At 38.0% G+C, this 26,096-nt stretch overlaps 1 protein-coding gene across 1 annotated transcript; it reads right to left on the bottom strand.

The window, feature by feature from the left end:
- Window positions 1–223: 223 nt before the first annotated feature.
- Window positions 224–24,473, bottom strand: LOC127620116 (delta-type opioid receptor-like). Its single transcript, XM_052093219.1, has 3 exons — window positions 24,235–24,473; window positions 884–1,239; window positions 224–753 (listed from the first exon to the last, which is right to left on the bottom strand). The coding sequence occupies exons 1-3, from the start codon at window positions 24,471–24,473 to the stop codon at window positions 224–226; spliced, it is 1,125 nt and encodes a 374-aa protein (XP_051949179.1).
- Window positions 24,474–26,096: the final 1,623 nt, after the last annotated feature.

The following is a 26,096-nucleotide window of genomic DNA, read 5'->3' as shown; positions in this document are numbered from 1 at the left end:
ACGGTGTGGAAGAGTAGCTTCATACCTCCCTAGTAGCCTTCTAAAGTAATAATGTACATCACTTAAGATAGTATAGTATATAGTATGGTATACTTTTTCAGGTGTTGGAAATGGCTCTTCCAATCTGTTAGAATTCAGTGGTGGAGATTTGGGTGATCTCGGACTGTAAGTCCTGCTGAACTCTTCTGGACTGGGACCCCCTTGGGATCTTCTCCAAGCCTAGTCATACCGGCTTCTTCCCTGTGTCTGAAGGAGCACAAACAGAAACCGGCTCCCTAGTCGCATTCCTGGCTTGGTTGAGAGCAGTCCGGTCAGCACTGGTTTGGAACGGTGCGCAGAAGTCTCTGAAGCATCTCTTGAAGTTTTCATCCAAGAAAGCATAGAGGACTGGATTGAGGCTGCTGTTGGTATAGCCAAGTGCGATGCACAGGTGCCAGCTGGCAATCACAAAGGGGTTCCTTTGGTCGATGTCTACAAGTGTTTTGACAATGATGAAGATGTGAATGGGCGTCCAGCAGATGATGAAGGCGGCCACCACTACCAAGACCATTCGAGTGATCCGACGCATGTTCCTGTCCTTCTCCTTTGAGCCTGAGAGTAGACGGACACTCTTTAAGCGTAAGATCATTAGACCGTAGCAAACTGTGATGACTAGCACCGGCACCACAAATGCAAAGATAAACACACAGATCTTCATCACAGTGTCCCAGTACCAGTCTGGATCAGGGAATTTCAGCATGCAGGCAGTTGTACCTGTTAGGGAATACATTTTGACAGGTGAACCCTAAATATGTATGGTAACAAAACATAATTAAGTGTCCAACAAATTTAATTAGTTGTTACAAACATCTGGAGGAAAAATCTTTTAAAGATACTTATTCACCTTGGTTTGTCACTTTGGTAACCGCCATGATCATGATTGGCACTCCAACAGCAGAGGAGAGAATCCAGATGCACACGTTGATAATTTTGGCCTTGATCGGGGTCCGAAAATCCAGTGCCCTTACAGGGTGGCACACTGCGATGTAACGGTCCACACTCATCATTGTAAGGGTGAAGATACTGGTGAACATGTTATAGTAGTCAATGGCTATGACCACCTTACACAGAAACTCACCAAATGGCCAGGTGTTCAAAAGGTACTTGGCACTTTGAAATGGAAGGGTACTGGTGGCTAATGCATCTGCCAGAGCCAAATTGAAGATGTAGATGTTGGTGGCAGTTTTCAGCTTGGTGTATCTGCAGAAAGAGTGTGTACAGAACCTTCTATTAGAATACATGTGTGAGGTAAATATAATGCAGTCTTTGTTATGTTTAATTTTCTTATCTTTGTGCAATACGATTCTATTCATTAACATTAGTAAATACATTCCTATATATTTACTTAGTATTTTTACATTGAGAATAAATGGGTTCATCCAAAAGCTGAAAGATTTGCGGTTTGGAAAATCATAGGTTAGGGAAACATCATAGATCAGCAAAAACCTATTTGTAAACGCTGCTTTAGCAATTTTCTGACGAAAGGAGTAAACACATCAAACTTAATAAAGCACATGAAAGACAGACACTGGATTTATTCAAGCAACTAAAGCAGGTGAGTTTAAAAGCATATTATCATTTGCATTAGGGCTGAAACATTTAGTCAACATTATCGACATCGTCGAAAATACAAAATTGACGAGAAAAATGTTCGTTGTTGAATAGTCATTTGATCTCATTTAATGTAACATGAAATCACAATAAACTGTAACAATGACGCGTGAGAGCAACAGTTCACGCCTGATGGAGGAAGAATTACATAGATAACAGTTCAGAAGCACTCTGGACTGTATAAAATACAGTTTATTTTATGTAGATCCCAAAGTATTAGGGAATTATAAAAACAGTACATTCAGAAGCATGTACCATTGTGGAATAAGCGGAGGCGGAGCTATTTAAAGGAAACATCCCGCCATTACATCTTAAATGCAGTAAAATGTAATGCGTTATAGCTTTATTAAAGTTCAAATAATACAGAAGCAGCTCGTGTTAATAACTATAAACTCAGAAACTGGCATTTCTCTGTGTGGTCAGTGCCTCTTCTATAAGTTGCGCGAACGTCCCAATCTAAGGGGGAGAGATTGAAACTGCAACCGGCTGAGAGAGACTGCCTCGTGGATGCACATCCCTCGAGCGCGGACGCTTAATGCAGCTAGATTAGAACTTATTTAATCATAATATCTATATATCCATATGCATTTCTTATCATGAAGAAAAATGGCAAAATGCAGCTTTATTAATAAGAGAGCATTTTGCACATTAGTTTGGAAATTGTTTTTTATTAATTCTATTGTATGCTTGTTTATTAAGGTTTTGTTTTTTAGTACTTGGTAAAAATGTCAATTAAAAGTTGCAAAAGTTGAAGCAAATCTTATATAAGTGTTCAAAAATACTTTAAGCATACATTGTTCAGTTTTGTTATAATTAAAAAAGAATACATTTAAATTAAAGTGTTGCTCAATGGCATATTTTTGTTCTTAGTTCTGCTGCTAATGTATTGTAGACTTTGTTATTAAAAGAGTGTTGTTTAGTAACCTTTTTTTGTGTTTTGCTTTGGTACCGAAAATGGTATCGAGTACCGTGAAATTTCACTGGTATTGGTACCGACTACTGAAATTTTGGTACCGTGACAACACTAGTATGATCCGAACACTAAGAACTGTGCCTCCCAAGTGCCTCCCAAGCCATGCCCATAGAGGATACTGAGGACCAGTTGGTCTCCATTTAAACATTTCAGCCTTTAACATTTGTTGGAAATCAGGATTTTGTAAAAGGGACACATTAAAGTGAAAACTATATAATTTCTTTATCTCCATATGTGGCAACACCTCTAAACACACCAGGATGTGATCTGAGACTAAGATGTTTCCAATTGAGCCATCAACAACAGATGAAATGAGGGACTTTGATAATATATATATATATATAAATCTATTCTAGAATACATTTTATGGACTGATAAAAAGAATATATAGTTCCTACCAGATGGGTTCAAAAGTCTCCTGATCTGTAAGACCAAGATATTTACACATCCTGAGAAGCGTCAATGTTGTGTTAGAGGATTTGCTTCACTATGATCAAGGAATGAGTCCATCAATAGATTAGTCTCCTCACAATATTATAAAATAAGGGGTGCCAGCGGCTTACAATATCCCTTCAAGATCTATAAAAAAGCCCTGATTATCAGCATTAGGTGCGTAAATATTAGCCCAAATCAACCTTTGCCTCTGAATTTCTACTAGAACTATAATGACTTTTACTAATTTATCTTTACACTGTTTGAGACATTTTAATTGTAGATGTTTACTTATCAATGTAATGACTCCCCTGCATTTACTTGAGCCAGCACTAAAGAAAACATGCCCACCCCATATCTTCCCATATTTTCCAGCTTCCTGCAGGATAGATGCGTTCCTTGAAGAAACACTATATCATATTACTTTCGTTTAAGAAAGAAATAACCTTCCTTCTTTTTATGGGGTGCCCCAAGCCATTCACAATCCACATGGAGAGAGACAATCCAGTTATATTAATATTTTACACTTTTACATATTAGGAAAAAAAAGTTTGTGTGTCAAGAACAAAATGGTAAAGATCACATTCCAACATTAGTGTAATAATCAAACCCCGAACTTACCCCTGAACCAAACAAACAGAAAAAAGAAAAACTTGTATATTAACCACGCACACGACAGCGGCCATCCCTCTAAGCTTAAACAGTCTGTTTACTCCAACGAGAGCCCCTGCAACAACTTTGCCATCGGATTGCTCAAGTCCAGTGTATATATATATATATATATATACAGATTTTGTGAGACAGAATTACATAACATAAGGCAATCTATCTAACTCCAATCTAACAAACTCCAGCCAATAGGCAAAATTAAGCACAAAGAATGTGCAGATTAATCCACAAATTGTCCCGAAGGAGTGTTACTACACAAAACAAACTACAGCCGCTAGGCAGAACCAGTCAAAATAGAAACAAAATAGGTGCCCAGTTTGCTCAAACAGTCAAGTGAATATTCAGTAACCTAGGCTCACTGGACTGCAACATAAGAATCACACCATGACTTACTCATTCCACATCACTTGCTGTGGGCATGTAAATATTTTGTGGCCATCCTTAGTATCTATTCTCAATTTGGCCAGGAACATCAGTGCAAAAGCGACCTTCCGTTGATGTAAGAGTTTCTTGTATTCCTTGAATCGATCACTTTCACTCTTGTCGAATTTGCAAAGTCTGGGAACAAGAAAATGTTGTGGTTCTTCCAAGAAAGCCTTCCTTTGCTCATTGCCTTGCATAACACAAGATCTTTATTGGATGATCTCAGAAATTTGGCCAGAATTGATAGAGGCCTGGCTCCCTCAGAGGATTTTCGAGCCGTAACCGGAAAGAGCTCGTCCAGAAATTCCACCATATGCTGACCTCTGCTCACTCATTGTTTCGGCGATTATGATTCTCAAGGTCTTCCAACTTTTCCCAAATGCGTTCCAAGTCCACCTTGGTTGCTAGCGGATTATCAGCTAATTCCAACTCCAATGGCTCCAGATAATCGATCCATTTCTCAACATCCGACACTCTTGTAGCCAACTCTGTTAATTTCGTCTCCATGGCAGTGATCGATCGGTGTATTTCATCAAGATTTTGCAAGTCAGCAGTGACCATCGTCAGCATTGCCATCATGCTCGACAGTTGACACAGAATATTTTCCACTGCACCATCCAAATTGAGTCCTGGGCTCGAGGACTCCAGAGGGGCATCAGCTTGAGCACATAAGTGTCTTTTAATATCTCCAGAGCCTTAGGATTTTTAATTCTTTGACATATTATCAGGTAGCAGATGAGCTAAAAAATGCTTTGCCAAGAGTAAAACTGTAAATGTAAAAATATTGCTTATTGCATATTGTCAGAGCTCTAGCCGCAACATCTACATTTGTATACTACTTATGTTACATATATACAGTGTTGGGAGGGTTTTCATTTGAAATGTATTACACTACAGATTACAGAATCCATTCCATTAGATTACTCAAGGTCAGTAACGTATACTAAATACTTTGGATTACTTCTTCAGCAATGGTAGATAAAATCTAAATATCTTATGCAGTGTTGTTTTTTAGCTATTTTTACAGGAAAACAATGCAAAAAAAAAAAAAATTATTATCAAGAATATGATTTTTGCCCTAATACAAGAAAAAAAGAGATTATGTTCTAACGGGAATTTTCTTGATAAAAAAAATATGATCGTGACTGGTAACGTGCATGTAAAATGGCTAGAAATAGCATTTTAGCTTAGTGTAAAGCTAACAATTGACACAAGGTTTATTCCTATTTCTTCTGCTCCAGACTCACTTCTCTGTCTGCTTGTATGAATGTAACACATCATAAGAAAGTGTTTCACCACTGTTCAAATGCACCTTGGATCACATCATTTATATGTATAAATGTTTTCCATCTGAAAGGAATAAATATTAAATTAAACAAATGACAATAAAATGCAAAGTAATCTCTTCAGTAATAAAAATACTTTTTGAATGTAACAATATTCGAATTACCAATAATTTAAATTGTAACTGTAGTGGAATACAGTTACTTATATTTTTTATTTTAAATACGTATTCCCATTACATGCATTCTGTTACTCCCCAACCCTGTATAAATACAGTCACATGATGGATGGAGACTAGGGCTGCACGTTTTGTGCAAAAAGTCATATTGTGATTATTTAAAGAAATATTGTGATTGCGATTTGAACTGCGATTATGATGGTAATGTTTTCCACATGTTCAACTGCAAAAAGGCTACTGGGGTTTTCACACTTGAGCCCTCTTAGAAAGAACCAAACTGAGACCTTTTTTTCTCAATGTCACTGTTAACTAAATTTCCCTGTTGGTAAAACCATAGTTGTTGCCTAGTTTTTGCTGTCAAAAATAATGTTGGTTTATTGAATAATAAAATAAACACAAAATATAATTTTTAAATATAAATGTTACTCTTTATTCTAGGTCTTAAATTACAAATTATTCTTTACTTTATATAAGATAGTCCTAAAGAATGAGGTTTAATGTCAAACTGAAGTTGAACTGATAACCCATTGGTGTAATTAAATTTAAAATTTGATTAGGTTTTCACCATTAAATTAAATTATTTTTATTCATTATTTTATTATATTTAATTTAGTAATGCATTATAGTATAGTAACAAAATATTTGATATAGATTTATTATATGTAAGTTCCTTCCTTTTCATTTTGTTGGATGTTGGTAATATTAGTTCCCTATCAAAAAGCTACACTGTGATGCTGCGCTGATTTAGCGCTTTGGTATGTCTTTAGGAGTGACCAGCTGTGAATAAGTGTGCAACACATCAATGAAATTGACTAAAATGTATAGCCTCCGCCAGTGACATCATCAGGATGCGCCAGTAAAGGGGCTATAAATAGATGCGCCGCAAGTCTCTTTTGTCTTCAGATCACTCTGTGTGTGTTGTGCTTCTTGACTGAGTTAGAAATTGTTAGGCAGTGCGAAGAAACCTTTCTCTTTTCTAAAAAAAAAGAAGATTGACTGATAAACAAGGGAAGTGGTGTGTGTTACCATGTTTACGCTCTATGGCTTAAAGGGACACACACCAGTTTTGTTTTGTGTGTTTGGGGGAAGAGCATGCTGCTCTTGCTTTGGGGAGGGGCGGGTGCGAGCATTGCGATCTGTTCTCAGTCAAAACGCTTTGCACTCGTCTTGCTTACCTCCGAGAGTCAGCACCCACTCTTCCATCATGGGGCTCTCATATGGATCTGGCTAAGGAGCGAGAGACGGGTCCATCCCTATCGCTCGCTCTCTCTCCCCAGATCCAGCTGGTCCTTCCCGTGATCCTGAAGCATACTCCGGCGCCTCTTTGGTTCATGAGGGGGACTTTGAATCTCAAGTCTGCGGACTTCGAGCTACCCACCTCTGAGCATTCCACGCACGATAATAAAGCGGTGGAGGAATTACTCAAGGTGGTTACTCGTGCGGTGGCCAGGCTTCAATTAGACTGGCAACGCGAACAAGAGACCCCCAAGCACTCCAAACTGGAGGACAGATTTCTGTCTGGTGGCCATGGGAAGGGAACACCTCATCAGTCCCTTCTATGGGACTGCTTTGGTCAGCACTGAGAGACACTTATGGCTCAACCTGTCGGGCATCAAAGACAAGGACAAAGTTTTCCTCCTCGATGCCCCGGTTTCGCCTTCTGGCTTATTTGGTGATGCTATGAATACAGTTATCACCAGGTTCCAGGAGGCGAAGAGTCATGCGGAGGACTTCAGGTAATTCCTTCCTTGCCGCACTCAGGGGGAGGGGCCGCCGCCACCCAGCACTGCCCTGGTCCTTCTTGAAGGGAGGCTCAGAAACAAAGTGTTGCAGATCGCGCTCCCCCTCATAAGGACTGGGGACCGGTTCAGCACCCTCAGCAGCCTCCAAAGCAAGACCTCAGGACCATTATCTCCAGAAAGAGAAAGTTCTGATGGTCTTGCACCCAGCCTTGTTGGGGTACTCGACATCCCCTAAACAGGAAGTGTCAAAATGGATTCCCATCTCAGAGAACCTGGCAGCGTGGATGTTGGCCGAACAGGGTATGGTTCTCGGAGATAATGTCTCTCCTCAACGGTTCGCCATGGGTGATTCTGGACAGGAGAGACCTTCTGTCTCAGGCGCAGTGGACAATATTTCCTCCTCGGCCCGAGCTGTGGAACCTTCATGTTTGGTCCCTGAAGGGTACCAACTGAGGGACACTGGGCTTTCACCTGAAGTTATTGAGACCATTCTAAGTGCTAGGGCTCCCTCTACCAATGGTTATGCACATAATGCAGATCCAGTTAACTGCCAGATTGCTTCAGTTCTGGATTTTCTGCAGGAAAAATTATCAGCAGGCACATGCCCCGCCACTCTCAGGGTTTATGTGGCGTTCTATTGGCTTGCCATGCCTTGATTGACGGGATGCCTTTGGGGAAACATCCCCTGCTAGCTTGCTTCATTCGTGGAGCCATGCGTTTGAGACCTCCTGCTAGGACCAGGATCCCTTCATGGGACTTAGCAATAGTCCTTGAGGGTCTGGTTGAGACCCCCTTTGAACCTCTAGAGTCAGCGTCTGATAAACTTTTGACTCTCAAGATGGTTTTTCTTATGGCAATTAATTCTCTAAAAATAATGGATCGGCATGCTCTGTCCATCTTGCCATCCTGCTTAAATTTTGCCCCAGGTATGGCTAAAGCAATATTGCACCCTGACTACCTGCCTAAGGTTCCTTTCTCGAACGTACATCCGGTCACTCTCGAAGCCTTCTGCTCTCCGCCGTTTATACGTAACACCGGAGCAGAAAAACTTCACGGACTGTGTCCTTCAGACTTATGTCCACCGCACTAGCCAGTGGCGTAAGTCAGGGCAACTATCTGTTTGTCATGGGTGTCGTAACAAAGGGGCGGCCGCCACCAAGCAAACTATGTCACATTGGGTGAGGGATGCTATTGCCCTGGCCTGCGAGGCGCGTGGTCAAGCTTCGCCAGTAGGTATCAGGGCTCACTCTACCAGAGGGGTCGCTGCCTCTAAAGCTTTGGCAAGAGGTGTCCCTCTGCAACATGTTTGTAATGCGGTGGGCTGCTCCTCCCGCATACATTCATAAGATTCTATAGTTTGGATGTTCATGCCACTCCGGGCTCTTATGTCCTTGAGTCTACATCACAAGCTCATGTCTGAGAACTCTCGCGCTCTTGTGAGCACAACTACACAACTGTAAGGGGTCTGGACATCCACAGTGAGCGGAGTGGGTATTCTCATTCCCAAAGCGCTAAATCAACACAGCATCAAAGTGTAGCTTTTTGATAGGGAACATCTTAGGTTACTTAACTGTAACCCGTTCCCTGATAAAAGCGGAACAAGATGCTGCGCTTCATTGCCGCACTGAGGTTGCCCCAGGACTGCTCTTCAGACAAAATACCTGACAATGCACCTGTGGCGCACCTGATGATGTCACCGGCGGAGGCTATAAATTGTAGTCAATTTAATTGACGTGTTGCACACATATTCACAGCTGGTCACTCCTAAAGACGTCCCCAAAGCGCTAAATCAACGCAGCATCTCGTTCCACTTTTATCAGGGAAGAGGTGTTACAGTTAAGTAACCCAAGATGTTCCGCTATCACTTGTTTCCGCGGGGAGTGTAATAAGGGCGACACTCTCTCTTGTGAGGTAAACAAATGACAGGAGAATGGAGGAAGAGAAGTTTCTGGACTCTACAGGTGTTACTGTTAATGCTGTTTGCTCATCATTTAATAAAGATGTTTGAATTATACCTCATCTTGTATTCCGCATAATTATTATGATGCCTGTGCCTTGCGGAGACTGAGATGTTGCAACTGCAGATAATAATAAAGAACGCTTCACACAGGATGCACCAGTTTAGTGTAAATAAAGCGTTTAGCGCACGTAAGCAATCAGACCAAACTCTGAGCACTTCTGTTACTCTAAGCATGAGAGGGAGAAGTGGAGTGCAGAACCGCTCTGAAAACACCAACAATGCTCTAACTTAATATAGACTGGACAGAGCAGCGCAAATAAACTTTGAAGGGAGCAGAATATTTATTTGATTAAATCGCAGTTTAATAATCGCACAAGGTCATATCACGGTTTCAATTTTATTTTGATTAATTGTGCAGCCATAATGAAAACACTTTAAAATAAACAAGTCACTGAGATTTTTTTTTTTTTTAACATCATTTAACATTTCAAAATAAACAAACAAAACCATACAATGGAAAAAAGTACCCACTGTGTACATATTGTTTTTCTAATGCCTTTTACAGTTTTACAATTCTAAGAAAGAAAGAAAGGAAAAAAGATTTGTCTTGTTTTATTTGAGCAGTAGACTCATAGTAGAGAGATATTTCATCTTATGTGCACACTTAATTATCTGGAACAGGTAAAAGAGGCATATAAAGTAACATAACTGTATTGTTACAGTACAAAACCTTTATTTGTGGTACACAGCTCATATTATACAGTATAATTGTTATGCAAGACTCTAGATCTTGCTAATCACACATTGATTTGTGGAGCTAATCACACTTTGTGGGTGGAGGTGTTTTTGAGGAATGCTAGAGCAATGTAATTTCCCAGAGGAGTGAACACACTGCACTTATTACATCATGTATTTCTCCCAGTTGTGCCTCTGGTTGAAATAAAGCTAAACCCTCAAAGCACCGGAGATTAAACACCCCAGATGGGATTTTAAGGGTGCAATTGTCTATTTATTTTGGTCTTAACTGGACAGTCCACAATTACATTACCAAAACAAAGTGAAAGTCCTCTTTTTGTCCAAGAACAAATTATTTCTTTGAAATTTGCTTCCGAAAAAAATAAGAAAATTATAAAATAAAATAAAGAAATAAAACAAATTCCCAGAGACAGACAATTTGATATTAATTTTTTCACAGGTAATTGGCAGTTATGTAAATGTCTATAGATCACGTTTAGTCCTTTGAGAGTGCTAGAGAAAATCCATCTCATCTCATGCCTATTCCCCAAGCAATTGTCCAGAACAATTGGCAGTGCAATAGGCACTTAAATTCTCTATCTTTCTGTCTTTATATGTAGCTATCAGTGAAAGCATGATCATTTGCAGCATTTGAGGGTAGCTGGCCCAGACAAGAGCATGTCTGAGAAAAAGGCATAAGCCAACTTTGCTTGAAAAACAAAAACTGTGTAATATTTCTGCATTCTTCACTGTAATATTTTGATGCAGTTGATGTTATTTGCTGCTTTATCTTATGTTTGATTCCAGTTGATCAGCTCCAAAGAATTGGGAGGAATCATGATTAATGACCAGCTGAAAAAAAAAATGGCATCTGTGTCCAAAATGTCCCAATTACTCAATTACTAGCACTGTTCAAATGCATAGTTCATGTTTAAACTGATGTTAAACTAAAATGAAATAATAATAATAATAAATAAATGGTGAGCTGGTTCATGATCTTTGCTCCTTGGCTGCAAAAAGAAAAAGAAAACAACAATGCATGTATGATTACTTATTAATTATCCTGTATCATTAACAGTCATTGCTCATAATTTAGCTAAAAATAATTTATGACAATCATGTTAATAGTGTTGCTGCATGTCATGTCCCTCTGGAAATGGGGTATTTACAGATGAAGTTTTAGATGAATTGTTTCCACATATTCATTTACGCAATTCCACATCTATAGGCCGGTTCTGAGTGCTAGGTTTTGGAGAATGGATCTGACAACAGTACTAAAATCTAGACATACTTTTCTGAGACTGTACAGCATCAATCAACCTCTGTGATCCAGACACCTGAACCACCTCTTTAATATGCCGAAAAGGTGCTCGTTTAAACTGTGCATCTGGATTTTTGCCCTGTCATAGCTCTTTGCCATGATTGATAATGTACAAAAATGTACCACTTGATTATCACAATCACTTAATGACTTAATGAATTGAAAACTCAAACTTAAAGGAGTATTCTGGGTTTAATTCAAATTGACGTCATTTGACAGCATTTGTTGGATAATGTTGATTACCACAAAAATAAAGTTTGACTTGACTCTCCTATTCTTTTATAAAAAAGCTAATATTTGGGTTATAGTGAGGCACTTGGCAGTGAATTGGTCCAATCCGTAAACGTTAAAATACTTGCTGTTTCAAAATTAAAGTCACAAGACATTAATAAGTGCGTTAACATGATTTTATTGTGATAAAATCACTTACTATCCTTTTCTGTGTAAATTTATATAAAATCTGACAACTTTGTTGCCATGAAGATGTAATATATACAAACCCTAAAACGACTGTAAAAACAATTATTAACTTTACAGCTCAAATAATACATGAGCTTTAAAAGAAGAAATAATATAAGTGCTTTTCTAAAATTATAAGCTTCAAATTTTAGCTTTTAAACTCTCCAAAAATTGGCCCCATTCACTTCCATTGTAAGTGACTCACTGTACCCAGATTTTTGCTATAAAAAAAGGATTGGACGGACGAGTCAAAATTATTTGTTGTGGTAATCAACATTATGCCACAAATACAGTTGATTGAGCTTAACTTTTACTGAACCTGAAATATTCCTTTCAGATGGATGGTTGTATTTTTTGCACAATATTAAGATGTTTATTGAATTCGCCCCAGAATCATAGAGTTAAAATAAATTAGCTTACTTTTTTATAGTAGGGTGCTGCACATTTACGGTTTTATTTTTGCCCCAGCAGGACATCTTCAGATGAATAAACTTCCTTATATCTGTGGTCATGCTGAGTGTGTTAAGATCTAACCAGTGTTTCATTTTGTTTTGTGTTGAATTAGCTCAACATGAGGTTTGATCAGCTTGACTTTCCTGCGAATATAGCCATTATTATTCGGCACAAATTAATTACTGCACAAACACACAACTATTTCACTGTGATCACAGAGAACGTGAGCAGTGTCTGACAGCATGGGAAACAAACATGTTTGTCCTTAAAGGTTGGGGTGAGAATAGCATGATCCATTATTAGACCATCCGTAAAGGTTATTTAAAGGTTAACAAAAATGTTTGTGATGTTATGTGATTTCTCTCTCTCCCTCTCCCTCTCTCTATATATATATACTGTATACTATATACACACCAGTGAGCCAAACATTATGACAGGTGAAGCAAATAACATTGATCATCTCCTAACAAGGCCACATGTCAAGGTCTGGGTAGATTAGATGGTATGCAAACAATCAGTTCTCACAGTCAGCATGTTGAGCGCAGAAAAATGGGCAGGAGTAAAGACCTGATCGACTCTGACAAGGGCCAAATTGTTATGGCCAGAAGACTGAGTCAGAGCACCTCTGAGACGGCAAGGCTTGTGGGGTGCTCCCAGTCAGCAGTAGTGAGCACCTAGCGACAGTGGTCTGAGGAGGGACAAACCACAAACAGGCGACAGGGTGTTGGGCTCCAAATTACATCGATACATGAGGGCAATGGAGGCTAACCTGTCTGGTCTGAACCAATAGAAGGTCTACTGTGGCACAAGTCACAGAAAATGTTAATGATGGTAACGGGAGGAATAATTCACAACACACAGTGCATCGCAACCTGCTGCGTATTGGACTGCGTAGTTGCAGACGGGTCAGAGTGCCCATGATGACCCCTGTCCACTGTCGAAAGCACCTTCAATGGACACACAAGCATCGGAACTGGACCTTGGAGCAGTGCATGAAGGTTGCCTGATTGAGTATCTGTAGGATGTGCTGGACCAACAAGTCCGATCCACAGCGGCTCCACCTCACAACTCACAGGACTTGAAGAATCTGCTGCTAATGTCTTGGTACAAGATACCACAGGATAACTTCAGTGTATTAGGCAGGTGGTCATAATGTGTTGGCTCATCAGTGTACATGCAGTATATATACATATATATATATATATACACACACACACAGTAACTATTAACTATTTGTATGATTATAACAGGTTTTAGTGAAAGGATTTCATGTCAAGGACATACTTTTATATTTGTTCATTGTGCAAGTGCATTTTCATTTGTTTCAACCGATGTATTGTCTACGTACAATATGAACTCATTATTTCTGGTATGTGTACAGAACATGTCCATTGGCTCCCAGATATAGAAACTCTGGCTAACTGCCATTGACTACACACACTTAACTATGAAATGCAGATACATCAGTTCTAAGCATTAATACAATCTGTGTCACTGGAAGCCAATGCCCTTTCTATGAATGCATGCCATATTCTCAAGCCCTGAGTCACATTGTCTGAAACCCCTAACAATGATTAAACCTGATAAAGAATGAGCAGATATGTTAAACTGCTTACTTATTTCCCAATACCCTCCAATGCATAAAAGTGTTCCGACTTATGTGCCTAGAAAACATTCTCATGAAAAAATATCCAGTATACTAATATTGATGAATCAGAATTATTCTTAATGAGACAGCATTGCCTGCAGTTATTAATTTGCATGAGACATACTCAAACCATCTCCATTTAAGGGCTTTCCACACAACATTACCTGAACAGCCGTTTGTCACTCTTGGTAAACATATTTTTATAAACTCTAAAAAAGTAGCGTTCTCACATGAGAGCACAAGCAGGGTCGTGTCTTGATCCATCCCGCTGCAAAGTCTCATGAGAGTCAGGTTTTCATCAGGTTAGGGTTGGGTTCAGGGGTAGGGTTAGGTTAAGGTTTAGGGGTGGTTATTGCTTTGCACCAAATAAACACAACAAAACAATTGGATGGTTACCATTAGGGCTGGGAATTGATACAGATATCCCGATTCGCACATTCGCACACATATTGCATTTTGTATTGCAAATGATCTGGACAAGTGCACGAGCTGTGGAACAGTGGAACGAGTATAGCACATACATCGATGCATGAGAGATCACTGATAAGCACTCTTTATGAAATTTTAAACGACACCTTCCAGCACCAGATCGTAAATTATTATAACACACTTGAACGAAATGAAAACTCCTGCTCAATAACAGGAGATGTTTATTCTGAATTAGACACTTAACTGATGAAAGCTACCTCAAAAAGTGGTGGGGACAAAATTGGCAAAGGTAAAAACATTTATAAAAATTATAATAACTATAGGTACAAATTCTGTGTATTTCATCAATAAATATAAAGTTTTATATTGCATGAATTTGTTTATTGTTAATATGCATCATTTGTTGTTTTTGTACTATTTACATTGATATGTAGAACAAGTACTGTCTCTTTAAGAATAACTGTAGTTCAGCAAGTGTTTCACAGAAGGGTTTTGGTTGAGCGCATGTTTTGGTGTTTCACTACACAACTTAATCACTGGCATTTGAAATCTGAACATTTACCAGACAGTGCCCAATCACAGATATTCTAAGTCACATAGCAGGTTATTTGGTCGCTTATGCTTGTGATTTACTTGTACTGTACAGGATTGTGCATAGAATAAAAGACTGATTTTCAGATTTTAAGAATCAATATCGGGATTGTCCAAATGAAGATCGCAATAAAATCTATATTTTTACCCATCTAATGTAGCCACAACCCACGTGCAGCAAGAAGTTTAAAGCCAAATGTGCCTTCCTCAAAACCATTTGAATCACGATACCTTTTATATAGGCCTAGATTACATACACAAAATAAGAAATACCAAAATAACTAAATAAGAAACACATTCCACATATCCAAGGACAACAGGAATCTGTAAAAAAATGTTTGAATGTGTGTTGGGTTGGTTCTAAATTTGATTAACAAAATGTGATTAAAATGTAACTGAATTTATTTACATTTATTGAGGTGGGAAAAACAATATGCACACAGGTTGTATGCACAAATACGTGCATATGCATATGTAATTATTATTTTATGCCTGAGTTATACTGAGTTATATTAAATGTATAAGACCTTTACTGTAAGTGTACACCACTCTAACAGCATCCACTGGCATTCGTCAAAGAGACATATTTGTAATTAGTGCTTTTATTTGTAAGTTGGAAGGGTGTGTACAACTGTGTATAATTCCCCTTCCATTACATAAACTCATAATGACTCATGTTAAACAAAAGTTCATGGTTAATGACATATCGCCATATGCTGAGGTCTCTAGATAATTATCAAATGCATTATAGTTATATCATTTTTCCGGGATAGTATAATGCAGTGAGCAATAGAGAACATGATGTCTCTAGACAGTATGTTGTTGGTGTGGATAAGTTTGACGTCATGAGGAGGATGTTGGGTTTGGACTATGTGTTTTGTTGGCTGGTCTGGAACAGATGCTCACTAACACAAACTGCGCTAAGAGGGAAAATGTGCTGCAAGACACAGAGCACTGCGGTGAATCAGATCACAACACGTGCATACGTACACACGTGAGAGTGAAGACATTTTGTTTCTCTCAACTGCACATAAATACAGTTAATTTAAAATCCCACTCTTATTTATAACCATGTTTAACTAGCTCTTCATACAGTACTCCAGGACGCAACATTTTGAATCAATAAAATAAAATTAGCTGAAAATGTACACTTAGTTATTACACATATTCAGAAAGCAAGATCTTTATTTAATTAAGCTTTAATTATGTAATGCTGTTATAACAGCAATGCCTGAATGACAAAAGCTTGCACAAATGTTAGCAGAATATGTGCAAAAGTGAATAGAACTTAAAACATCATTAAAAAAGATCAATCATTAAACATTAATTGTTGCTACAATCAAGCTCTTGTGGAACCCCCATTCGTTTAAATGTTTTTTTGCTTTTTGGACATGCGCATCATAATATATAGGCCTGTTTTACAAAACTTTAAGAATTTCCCATAAATGTGTCATATATCACTGAAAATGGGAGAAACTCAGCTTTAATGAGTCAGGATAATTATGGTTCAAATGTGTTGCAGTTTTAAAAAATAAGCTTGTTTTTAAATTAGAATTTCTTAAAAACATGATTTTCTGAGCCCAAAATTCAATTTAACAGAGAAACATGTAACTAATAAACTTTACGAAACAATGGACAATGGGATAGCAGCAAAGCATGTTTCAAGCATCCTGTAACGCCATCAAGTCTACAGGTGAGACACAGGCAAGCAGGACGAGAGCAAACAAGTAGTATTTCACATAGCACTGGAACGGTGGAAGAAATGTGCATGCTTGGAGAGGAAATTATAAATAGGGTAATACATTTTGGGAATAGGCATAAACATTGTATGGTACCAGTCAGGTCAGGTCACACAGTTTCGGGTATGGGCGGGGTTGGGGCTTCAACTTAAGACCTGTGGAGACCTCTACCGAGTCCACAAAATACATGAACAAAACTACAGAAGTTAAAAGACAGAATGAGCCAAAAGTTCATATGCTTCAAGGAGGATACACGTGGTTTGGGTCAAACAAAATGTGTTTTGTGCTGTGAATTGTTGGAGGCCGAGAGCATGAAACCACTGAAATTCAATTTTGTACAATAAAAAAAATGTTGGTGCTGTTTTGGGTCACCACTTGTTGTCTAATGCAAAATCTCAGTCCTGAAGCAAAACCAGTTGACAGCTACTGCTCTAAAAATAATTACCTATTTTGTTTCCAGCAAAAACGATAATGTTATTGTTCCTCCTCATCATAGAAAATGCTATTTTGCCTTACATAAGCCAGCAGAACTAAAATATGTTGCAGAAATGTAGTAAATCTGCCAGTGGGTTTCTGCTACTAATGGCCTCCACTATATGGTAGAACAAAAACAGAAGGCAATTACACACACACACACACACACACACACACACACACACACACATAAAATGGAAACCAATTACAGTCAAGACACTTTCCATCACAAAGCCTGCTTCTCTGCCCCTTCCCACCTTCTAACTATAACCTGTATATAGTGATGCTGTGTTAGTACTGGACAAAATCATTTGGACCGAATTGTGTTGATGTTGTTTTTGTTTTAATGATTGTAGCAGCACTTCAGGCTTTCTACTCCAGCTTCAAATCATTAACAACAAGACACAGGGCTCCTCATTTGCAGAACTCTGTGACGGGTGATGAAAAGACCCTCAGACAGACCACTGAGATTCGACTCATGTATTGATTATCAGCCTCATAGTGCTGAAGCCCACCCTCCATGATGTCAGATTGCATGAGGGTGTCTGGGAACATTTAGGTAGAATCTGGTTCCAATGCGTTTTCTTTTCCTTCATTGCAAATGGAGTGAGTGAATATTATATTTCTCTTTCTCTGTTCCTCCAGTCCATAAAAGTATGCTTAAAATATTTGTATTACTGCAATTTCAGCAGATTTGGTCCACTCAGAATTGTTGTTGAGCACTTACGGCTAAATGATTGTTCATTTCCTGCTGTCTTTTAGGAGGAACTGCATGTATGAGACAATTACTTTACATTTGAAAAACATTTTGAAGTAGGGTTGGGAAAAAATTGTCTTTTATTCTTTTTTTTTTTTGTCTTTTAGTCCATTAGCTTTGAAACCATCGATATGCTAGTGTACCCCTAAACATTGATCAAATTAGTCTTCAGCAGATATACACATTAAAAATGTACAGACTTTCTCTGTAGGGAAAATGGAACACAAACATTGATGTCTTGAAATCTTGCACACAGCAGATTTTTGTCTAAAGAAATGCTCTCTAGAATGACAATGCCACCTGCAAATGCTTTGTTCGACTTCAGCTGTGCTTTTGGCACACCAACGTGAACATTACACAGAAAATGGAGATCACACATGCTCATACGACCAACAACACTTCCTGTGTTGGCCACTGGGGGCATCATTTCGAATTTCTGTAAGCACAGAACTATTTTAGCTAAAGAAAAGTCAACTTACTTTTCATTATGAGATCAGTCTGGTTAATCACAGTTGTGGCTTATGTTTTCACGGGGCTCTAATATGCCTTTACCAATATGCAACTTATAATTTTCTAATTATTCAAAGTGGAAGCACATTCAGATATAGCTGAAGAACTCAAAGGTTAACACACAGGCAGCCAAGAATTAGCGCTCAATTAGTATGTTGATTAAAGCTGTATGTGAAGAAGCACCTCAGTAGCAGGAGGAAAGAACAATTACTGTCAGCATGACAACCACAGCTGGTGCAAAATGTCATTTCCCAGACAACCCAGCGCCTGGAAAACTTATAGTCTCACAGTAATTGTCAACTGGAAAATGCTAAATTGAGAAGAAAATCTGCCTTGCACAAGAAAAGTTAGCATTGAGTGCGTTTATAGGAATAGAAAGCAATTAAAGGAATAGTTCACAGAAAAATACAAATCTATTAGCAATTGCTGACACTCATGTTGTTCTAAACCTAAATTCTAAATCTAATCTAACCGTGTAAATTTCTCTCTTTGTGAACCAGAATTTATTTTTTTTTTTACAAGAATATTCTGTCCGCTCTTTTCAATTTAAGGCAATATGAATGGAGCTGTAAAGATAAAAAAAAGAAAAAAGAAAAGAAAAAAAAAGCATCATAAAATCACCATAAAAGTTATCTATATGACTTGTGATTTATTTTCCAAGACTTATTAAGCCATTTCACAGGTTTACATTAGAGATAGATATATAACATAAAGTTACCAAAGTTCTGAAATGGACTACAAAAGTCATATAGACTACAAAATTGCGGTGAAACACAAGTAACGGTGATACTAAAACAGTGTGTTTTCATAAAAAAAAAGTAATTGACGAGGCCCATTTAATGCCACCATGTAAGATTTAAGAGCTTCAGCAGAGGGCAAAACCTCAACAAAAAAATAGGAAGAAGAAACAAAAATTACGGTTACAGTGAGGCAATTACAATGGAAGTGAATTAACCTTCCTGGGCTGTTTACTAATATTTGACCGATTTTATTTTTAGTTTATATATATATATATATATATATATATTTAAATCCTCAATCTAAGCGGTACAAGATTTGGTGACTTTTCCAAGACTTTCAATCTGAACATACAAAATAAAGTACTTCATTTGATGAGTCTAAGAGGTTGAATAAAAAAAAAAAAAAAAAAGATTTGTCGAATACAATCAATAAATCTGCCACAATGCAGAACGTACACATAGAAACAAAGGGGTGGGACTATAAACCTCCAGAGAGCAAAACATTCATACACACACACGCACACACACACACACACACACACACACACACACACACACACACACACACACACACACACACACACAGATCAAAGAACAAAGTTAGAGTCTGATCCCAATGTAAATGCTTGAACCTTGTGTAGACTACATGACTCAAGCTCATCTCCTTTGAAGTTTTCAGTCAACGACTAGTCTGTGACGAGAAGTCTCAGATCTCTCTACCAACGGTCGTATAGTTTCCAGACTCAACAGCACATTTCAAACCAGCTTGATATCAAGACATCTTGTCATCAGGTGTGTGCACTGTCTTGACAAGACAGACAATAAGCCAAAGCAAATGAAATATAAAGAGAGCACAAGAGGAGAGCAATCTAAACATTATTAGAAAATAAAACAAAACATCACCCTTTTTACCTTTGAAAATAAGTGCAAAAACAGGCACGAGCCATTCTTTCATGTTTGTTGACATTATCACAAATAAAGCATGCGAGTTTGTGAATACATTTTGTTATCATAATTTTAGGATGCGTTTTGGGCGATCCATTTCAAACGGTATGATGCTAAATACAGCAATAACGTGGTCAAGACTATTTTGAGATTTGTCCACTTCAAACACATTTATGGCACTTTTCCACTGCACGTTCGGTTCGACTCAACTCTACTTGCTTTACTTTTCTGAGCTTGCTTTTCCACTGCAGTTTAGTGCCACCTCAACGTGGGTGGGATTATAGGCTGATCGTCATAGTTGCCTCTACTGCCATGACGTCATCTTAAACACGACACAAACACAAACATAAACCATAAACAATAACATGACCGCTAGCTGTTTGTGCTGCATAAAGCAGTAGTTGTATGGTGATTTTACACAAGTGTAACAGTTGAATTGGCCTGGCTGTTTTAGAAGCAAGTTTTCTTTCACAAAATGAAGCTTTCAGTCAGAGTATAGAGTTAACGTACCATCCATAGCGTCCATTTGGTCGAACCACTTCCACTTTCTTCTGTTTGAACCACTCCGGCTGTTGTGGTCCTTGATTGTTCTGTAGTCACTTATAGTATAAAAAAGTTTTTTTACTTTTCCCTACACTGTTTGTAGGTCCGGTAGTAGCCATGTGCGGCCAAAAGCTGAGACCCTTCCTGAAAAACTTTTTCATTTGTCGCTAACGAGAGGAATTTCTGCCCCTCGTTTGCTGACCACGGCGTAGTTTTGCGCACAGCCATTTCTTTTAACAATTCAAAAGTCCCTTGAACATATGATACTGCTATCACTGTAGCTAACTTTAATATTAGCGGGTTGGTGTCCTGTGTCGCAAATCCAAATACAGTGATGCTGGTAGTGACGATTCTCCCTGACCAATCATTGGTCTGCAGGGTTTTGACGTCACATTTAGTATCGAATTGTATTTCGCTTGGAACCTCGACCGAGGTGGTACTAAAAAAGTACCAGGTACCAGGTACTATCCACAGTGGAAAATCCCCAAAAAGCGAGCAGAGTCAAGTCGAGCTGTATCGTCCAGTGGAAAAGCCCCGTTAGACATTAGGCTTGTATAGTGCCACAGCAGTGGAGCGGCACCTAATAAAACAAGAGTTTAAACTTTGTCGGTTACATGTGAATTTAAAGGGAAATAACCGTCCGATCAGAAATATTTAAAAAAGGGAATGCATGTACATGCACTAGAACGTCACATAATTCTTCAGTGTGCAGGGACATAAAAAACAAAAGACTGTTTGTCACAGGGCGCTGACTGCAAGTCGTGTAGTGTGCACTTGGCTTTAAGTTTAGGTTTAGCTTGGGATAGGCACCTTTCAGATGAAACACTGCATCTTTTATGGAAGCAAATAAACTTAAGTAACTTGCTAATTTACTTTATTGATTTATTGAATTTTGATATTCTCTTTGTAACACTTTAGTTATGTTTGACTGTAAAAATAAATAGTAAAACTGATACTTCAATACGATATAAAAAAGTGCAACATTTTGACAAATAAGTTTGATAATGTCTAAATATATAAATGCATAACTTGTGATAATCTAATCTAAATCTAAAATTAGATAATCTAAAATTCAATTACAATCAGACCACACCATCTCTGCGGCCATCTACTGGTTATTATTGTCATGACATGACTTTCAAGTCATGTAATTGTTATGTTTTCCACTAGATGGCAGCAATCTATCCCCAATACATGACACATTCTCATATTTTCATCATGTTTCAACTTATAGAAGTGTAAGTTTGTACTTACATTTACTTATTTGCATATGGGAATAAATGGTATAAATTAGAAAATTACAGTTAAATTAGATGTAAACAGCATAAAATAGCAAAAGAAGTGGTATTACTTCAGGAAAAGAGAAATAAAGAAAAGAAAGTGACAGCTGTATTGTTTGCATTTCAAAATGACCATGAACAGTCAAGGTGCTGACCTTTATTTAATGGCCCAGAAGGGTCCAAATACACATTTTGTGAAAAACATAGCCAAAAGATGTATAATATTATACATGTCAATTAAGCTTAACTTGTATTGAACCCGGAACATGCATAATGAATATAAGTGATGTTCTACAGAGATGTTTGACAGCTTTTTTTATTGGAAGAGAGTGAGTTTCGATATTTCAGCCAGGCACATACGTGTCATCTCCACTCACAGGCTCTAAAAAGTGGAACACAAATATTACCTAACTGTCAGATATTCATCACATCTGAATGCCAACCTCTGGAATTAAATGGATTAGGGTAAGTACCAAATATGAGATGAGCCTTCTGTGGAGATATCCTTGGAAGTGCCTCATAATGCCATTTCGATCAGATGGTACCAAATTGAGGTCACTGCCTGTCATGGCTCTCCCTAACTGGTGGTTTCACTCAAGGTAAAACATATACATATGATATATAATTAAATGTTTGCAATTTACATGTTCCTTGCATAAAAATTGTATTCTGTCAAAATAAACAGCTAATTTTTCAATAGAGAAAGAATCTTTTTGGATGGCTAAATGGACCATGCAAACCAGCCATACCTTAAAGTGATTGTTCACCCAAAAATGAAAATTCTCAATATTTATTCACCCTCATGCCATTCTAGAGGTTTATGCCTTTCTTTCTTCTGCTAAACACAAAAGTTTTTTAGAATAATACCTCAGCTCTGTAGATCCATACAATGCAAGTGAATGGTGGCCAGAACTTTGAAGGTCCAAAAAGCACGTAAAGGCAGCATAAAAGTAATCCATAAGACTCCAGTGTTTAAATCCATATCTTCAGAAGTGATATGATTGGTGTGGGTGAGAAACAGATCAATATTTATATCCGTTTTAAACTATAAATCTCTAAATCCGTTTTAAACTATAAATCTATAAAAACTTTCACTTCCACTTACTGCCTTAATTCACATTCATCTATCACCACCTACTGGGTAGGGAAGAGAATTATTAGTAAAAATGGACTTACATATTGATCTGTTTCTCACCCACACCTTCATATCACTTCTGAAGGTGTGGATTTAAACACTGCGTCATTTGGATTACTTTTATGCTGCCTTTATGTGCTTTTTGGACATTGAAAGTTCTGGCCACAATTCACTTGCATTGTGCGAACCTACAGAGCTGAGATTTTCTTCTAAAAATCTGAATTTGTGTTCAGTAGAAGAAAGAAAGACATCTGTGATGGCATGAGGGTGAGTGAATGATGAGAGTATTGTCATTTTGGGTGAACTATTCTTTAACCCCTTGGTTTAAAAAGCACTTCAATACTGTTGATTACTCAACAGGAAGACATATAGCACAGCCACTCGTCAGAACTGCAGACAGCCCAATAAACACTGGAGGGCATGCACATTTATTACAATGTCTATTCATACCCTCATGGACTGAAGTGATAATACGTTTTATTGTTCCCCCACCCCCCTGTCATCACTGTTTGTTCAAGGAAAAGCCTAAGGCAATCACCTTTGATTGTTGATCCCAGGGGTCTAAGACCTGAAATAATTAAAATAGTAAAGTGATGATTGACCTATATTCTTTAAATGACCCTCCACTGGGTTCACAGGTAGGTGATTGTAAAGTTGCATTGACAATGATGATGAATTTTCTCTTTTAGTGTATTTTTCACCATGTACAGAAGATCTGATTCTTGATTCATTTAATTTAACACACCAATACCGATATAATAATACAGGAGACATGGGGAAGTTATAGCAAGTTTAAAACAAGAGTTGTAAAAAAAAACAATTGTCAGATAATAAACAGAAGTGAACATTCAAAAAATGTGACAACCAGCCCCGCTCTCCACTGTGTGTGTGTGTGTGTGTGTGTGTGTGTGTGTGTGTGTGTGTGTGTGTGTGTGTGTGTGTGTGTGTGTGATACTGTATATCATTTAAAATTATCAGTTATTCTCTCTTTGGCAGATTCGAATGCTGGAAGAGAGAAATGGAGGTAATGTGTGATAAATTGTTTAATTATGCATTATGTTATCTCAAAGAAAGATAGTTAGACAGACAGACAGACAGATAGATAAATAAATTCACATGTATTAATACATTAAGTATTTTACTATAAGGTTTAGTGTTGCTTACCTGACCACCCCATACATCACCAGGATATTTCCCAGGAGTCCCACCACGCAGATGACAGAGTACAGAGCCGTTATGGAAATGGCGATGATGATACCCGCGGGTCTCTTTACCGGGTTGGGCTCGGTATAGTTCCTCCCGTCGGGAACGAACCCCATTACCTCGTCAGGAAAAGTGACATTAAACGGGTTTATGGAGTAAAGGTCAGACATGTCGGAACCGGGGATCACGGACGGCTCCATCGCTTCTGTTCTGTTCACTGCTGTGCTGACAAGTTGCGCTTCAGCGCCGTTTAACTTCTCGATCTCACAGCGGAGAAATATAAATATAGACCTATAGTGTCAGCTCAGTTTTGTCTAGAAATATAAATGAGTCCCACGTTCAATATAAACCAAAATCCAAAAATGTTAAGAGAGAATGAGAACGGAACTTTCCCTCAGCCTCCTGCATACAGGTGTGAGATGAACTGTTGAGCTGTGAGTGGCTCTGTTCTCTGACAGGATCTGCTCAAAGGCTGAAGAAACTTCTGTCTTCTTATGTGAGGGGGTGGAGATGGGGGGGCGAATCGACTACGTCAACCTGCCATAAATCTAATACATTAGTAATGCATTAGGTATTATGACCTTAGAATGAACAATGTTTATTTTTTTACAGCATTTATTAATCTTTGCTAATGTTAGTTAATAAAAATACAATTGTTCATTGTTAGTTAATAGTGCATTAACTAATGTTAATATATTCAACTTTTGATTTAATTTATGTTGAAATGTTTTAATTAAAGGAATAGTTCACCTAAAAATTAAAATTCTGTTATTATTTGCTCACCCTGATGCCATCCCAGATGTGTATGACTGTCTCTTCAGCAGAACACAAATGAAGATTTTAAGAACATAGAGCTCTGTCAGATCCTTATAATGGAAGTACATGAGAGCCAGCACATTTACATTTATGCATTTGGCAGACACTTTTATCCAAAGCAGTATTACAGTGCACTTATTACAGGGACAATCCCCCGGAGCAACCTGGAGTTGTGTCTTTCTCAAGGACACAATGGTGGTGACTGTGGGGATCGAACCAGCAACCTTCTGATTGAACAATGTGCTTTAGTCCACTACGCCACACCACTCCCAGCACTTTGATGGTCCAAAAGTCACATTTAGGCAGCATAAAAGAACTCCATGCACCAGTGAATCAATGAATGTCTTCTGAAGTGAATCGATATGTTTAAATAAGAAACAAGTTGATAAACGTTTTTAACTTCAAATCGGTGCTCCCATCCAGGTCTCTGATGCTGTTTGAAATGTTTGAACTTTCGCATGACATTCGATGTTCTGTTGCAAATAAGAGCCGCTTCCGAATTCTTGCATGAAATCGCAGACGCGCTTACATCACACTATGCGTCAGCTGCTTGCAGGAAGAGCTTTTAAATAGTTAAAAACATTTGAATTATCTATTTATTTTTTACACAAACATATCAATTCACTTCAGAAGACATTCATTGATGCACTGGAGCATGGATTACTTTTATGCTGCCAAAATGTGTCTTTTAGACTTTCAAATTACTGGCACCCATTTACTTCCATTATAAGGATCTGACAGAGCTCTTATCTTCTTTTAAAAATCTTCATTTGTGTTCTGATGAAGAAAGACAGTCATACACATCTGGGATGGCATCAGGGTAAGTGAATAATGACAGAATTTTCATTTTTGGGTGAACTATTCCTTTAAAATGAACCAAGATTAATAAATGCTGTAACAGTATTGTTCAATGTTAGGTCATGTTAACTTATGTTTTTACCTAATGTTGTTAAACAAATGAAACCTTATTGTAAAGTGTCACCAAATTATTTTCACAAAAGTGTAAC

This window comes from Xyrauchen texanus, chromosome 26 (assembly GCF_025860055.1).
Source record: "Xyrauchen texanus isolate HMW12.3.18 chromosome 26, RBS_HiC_50CHRs, whole genome shotgun sequence".
NCBI lineage: Eukaryota > Metazoa > Chordata > Actinopteri > Cypriniformes > Catostomidae > Xyrauchen > Xyrauchen texanus.
The sequence above is the reverse complement of the archived record's forward strand: the minus strand, read 5'-3'. Positions and strand labels throughout refer to the sequence as shown.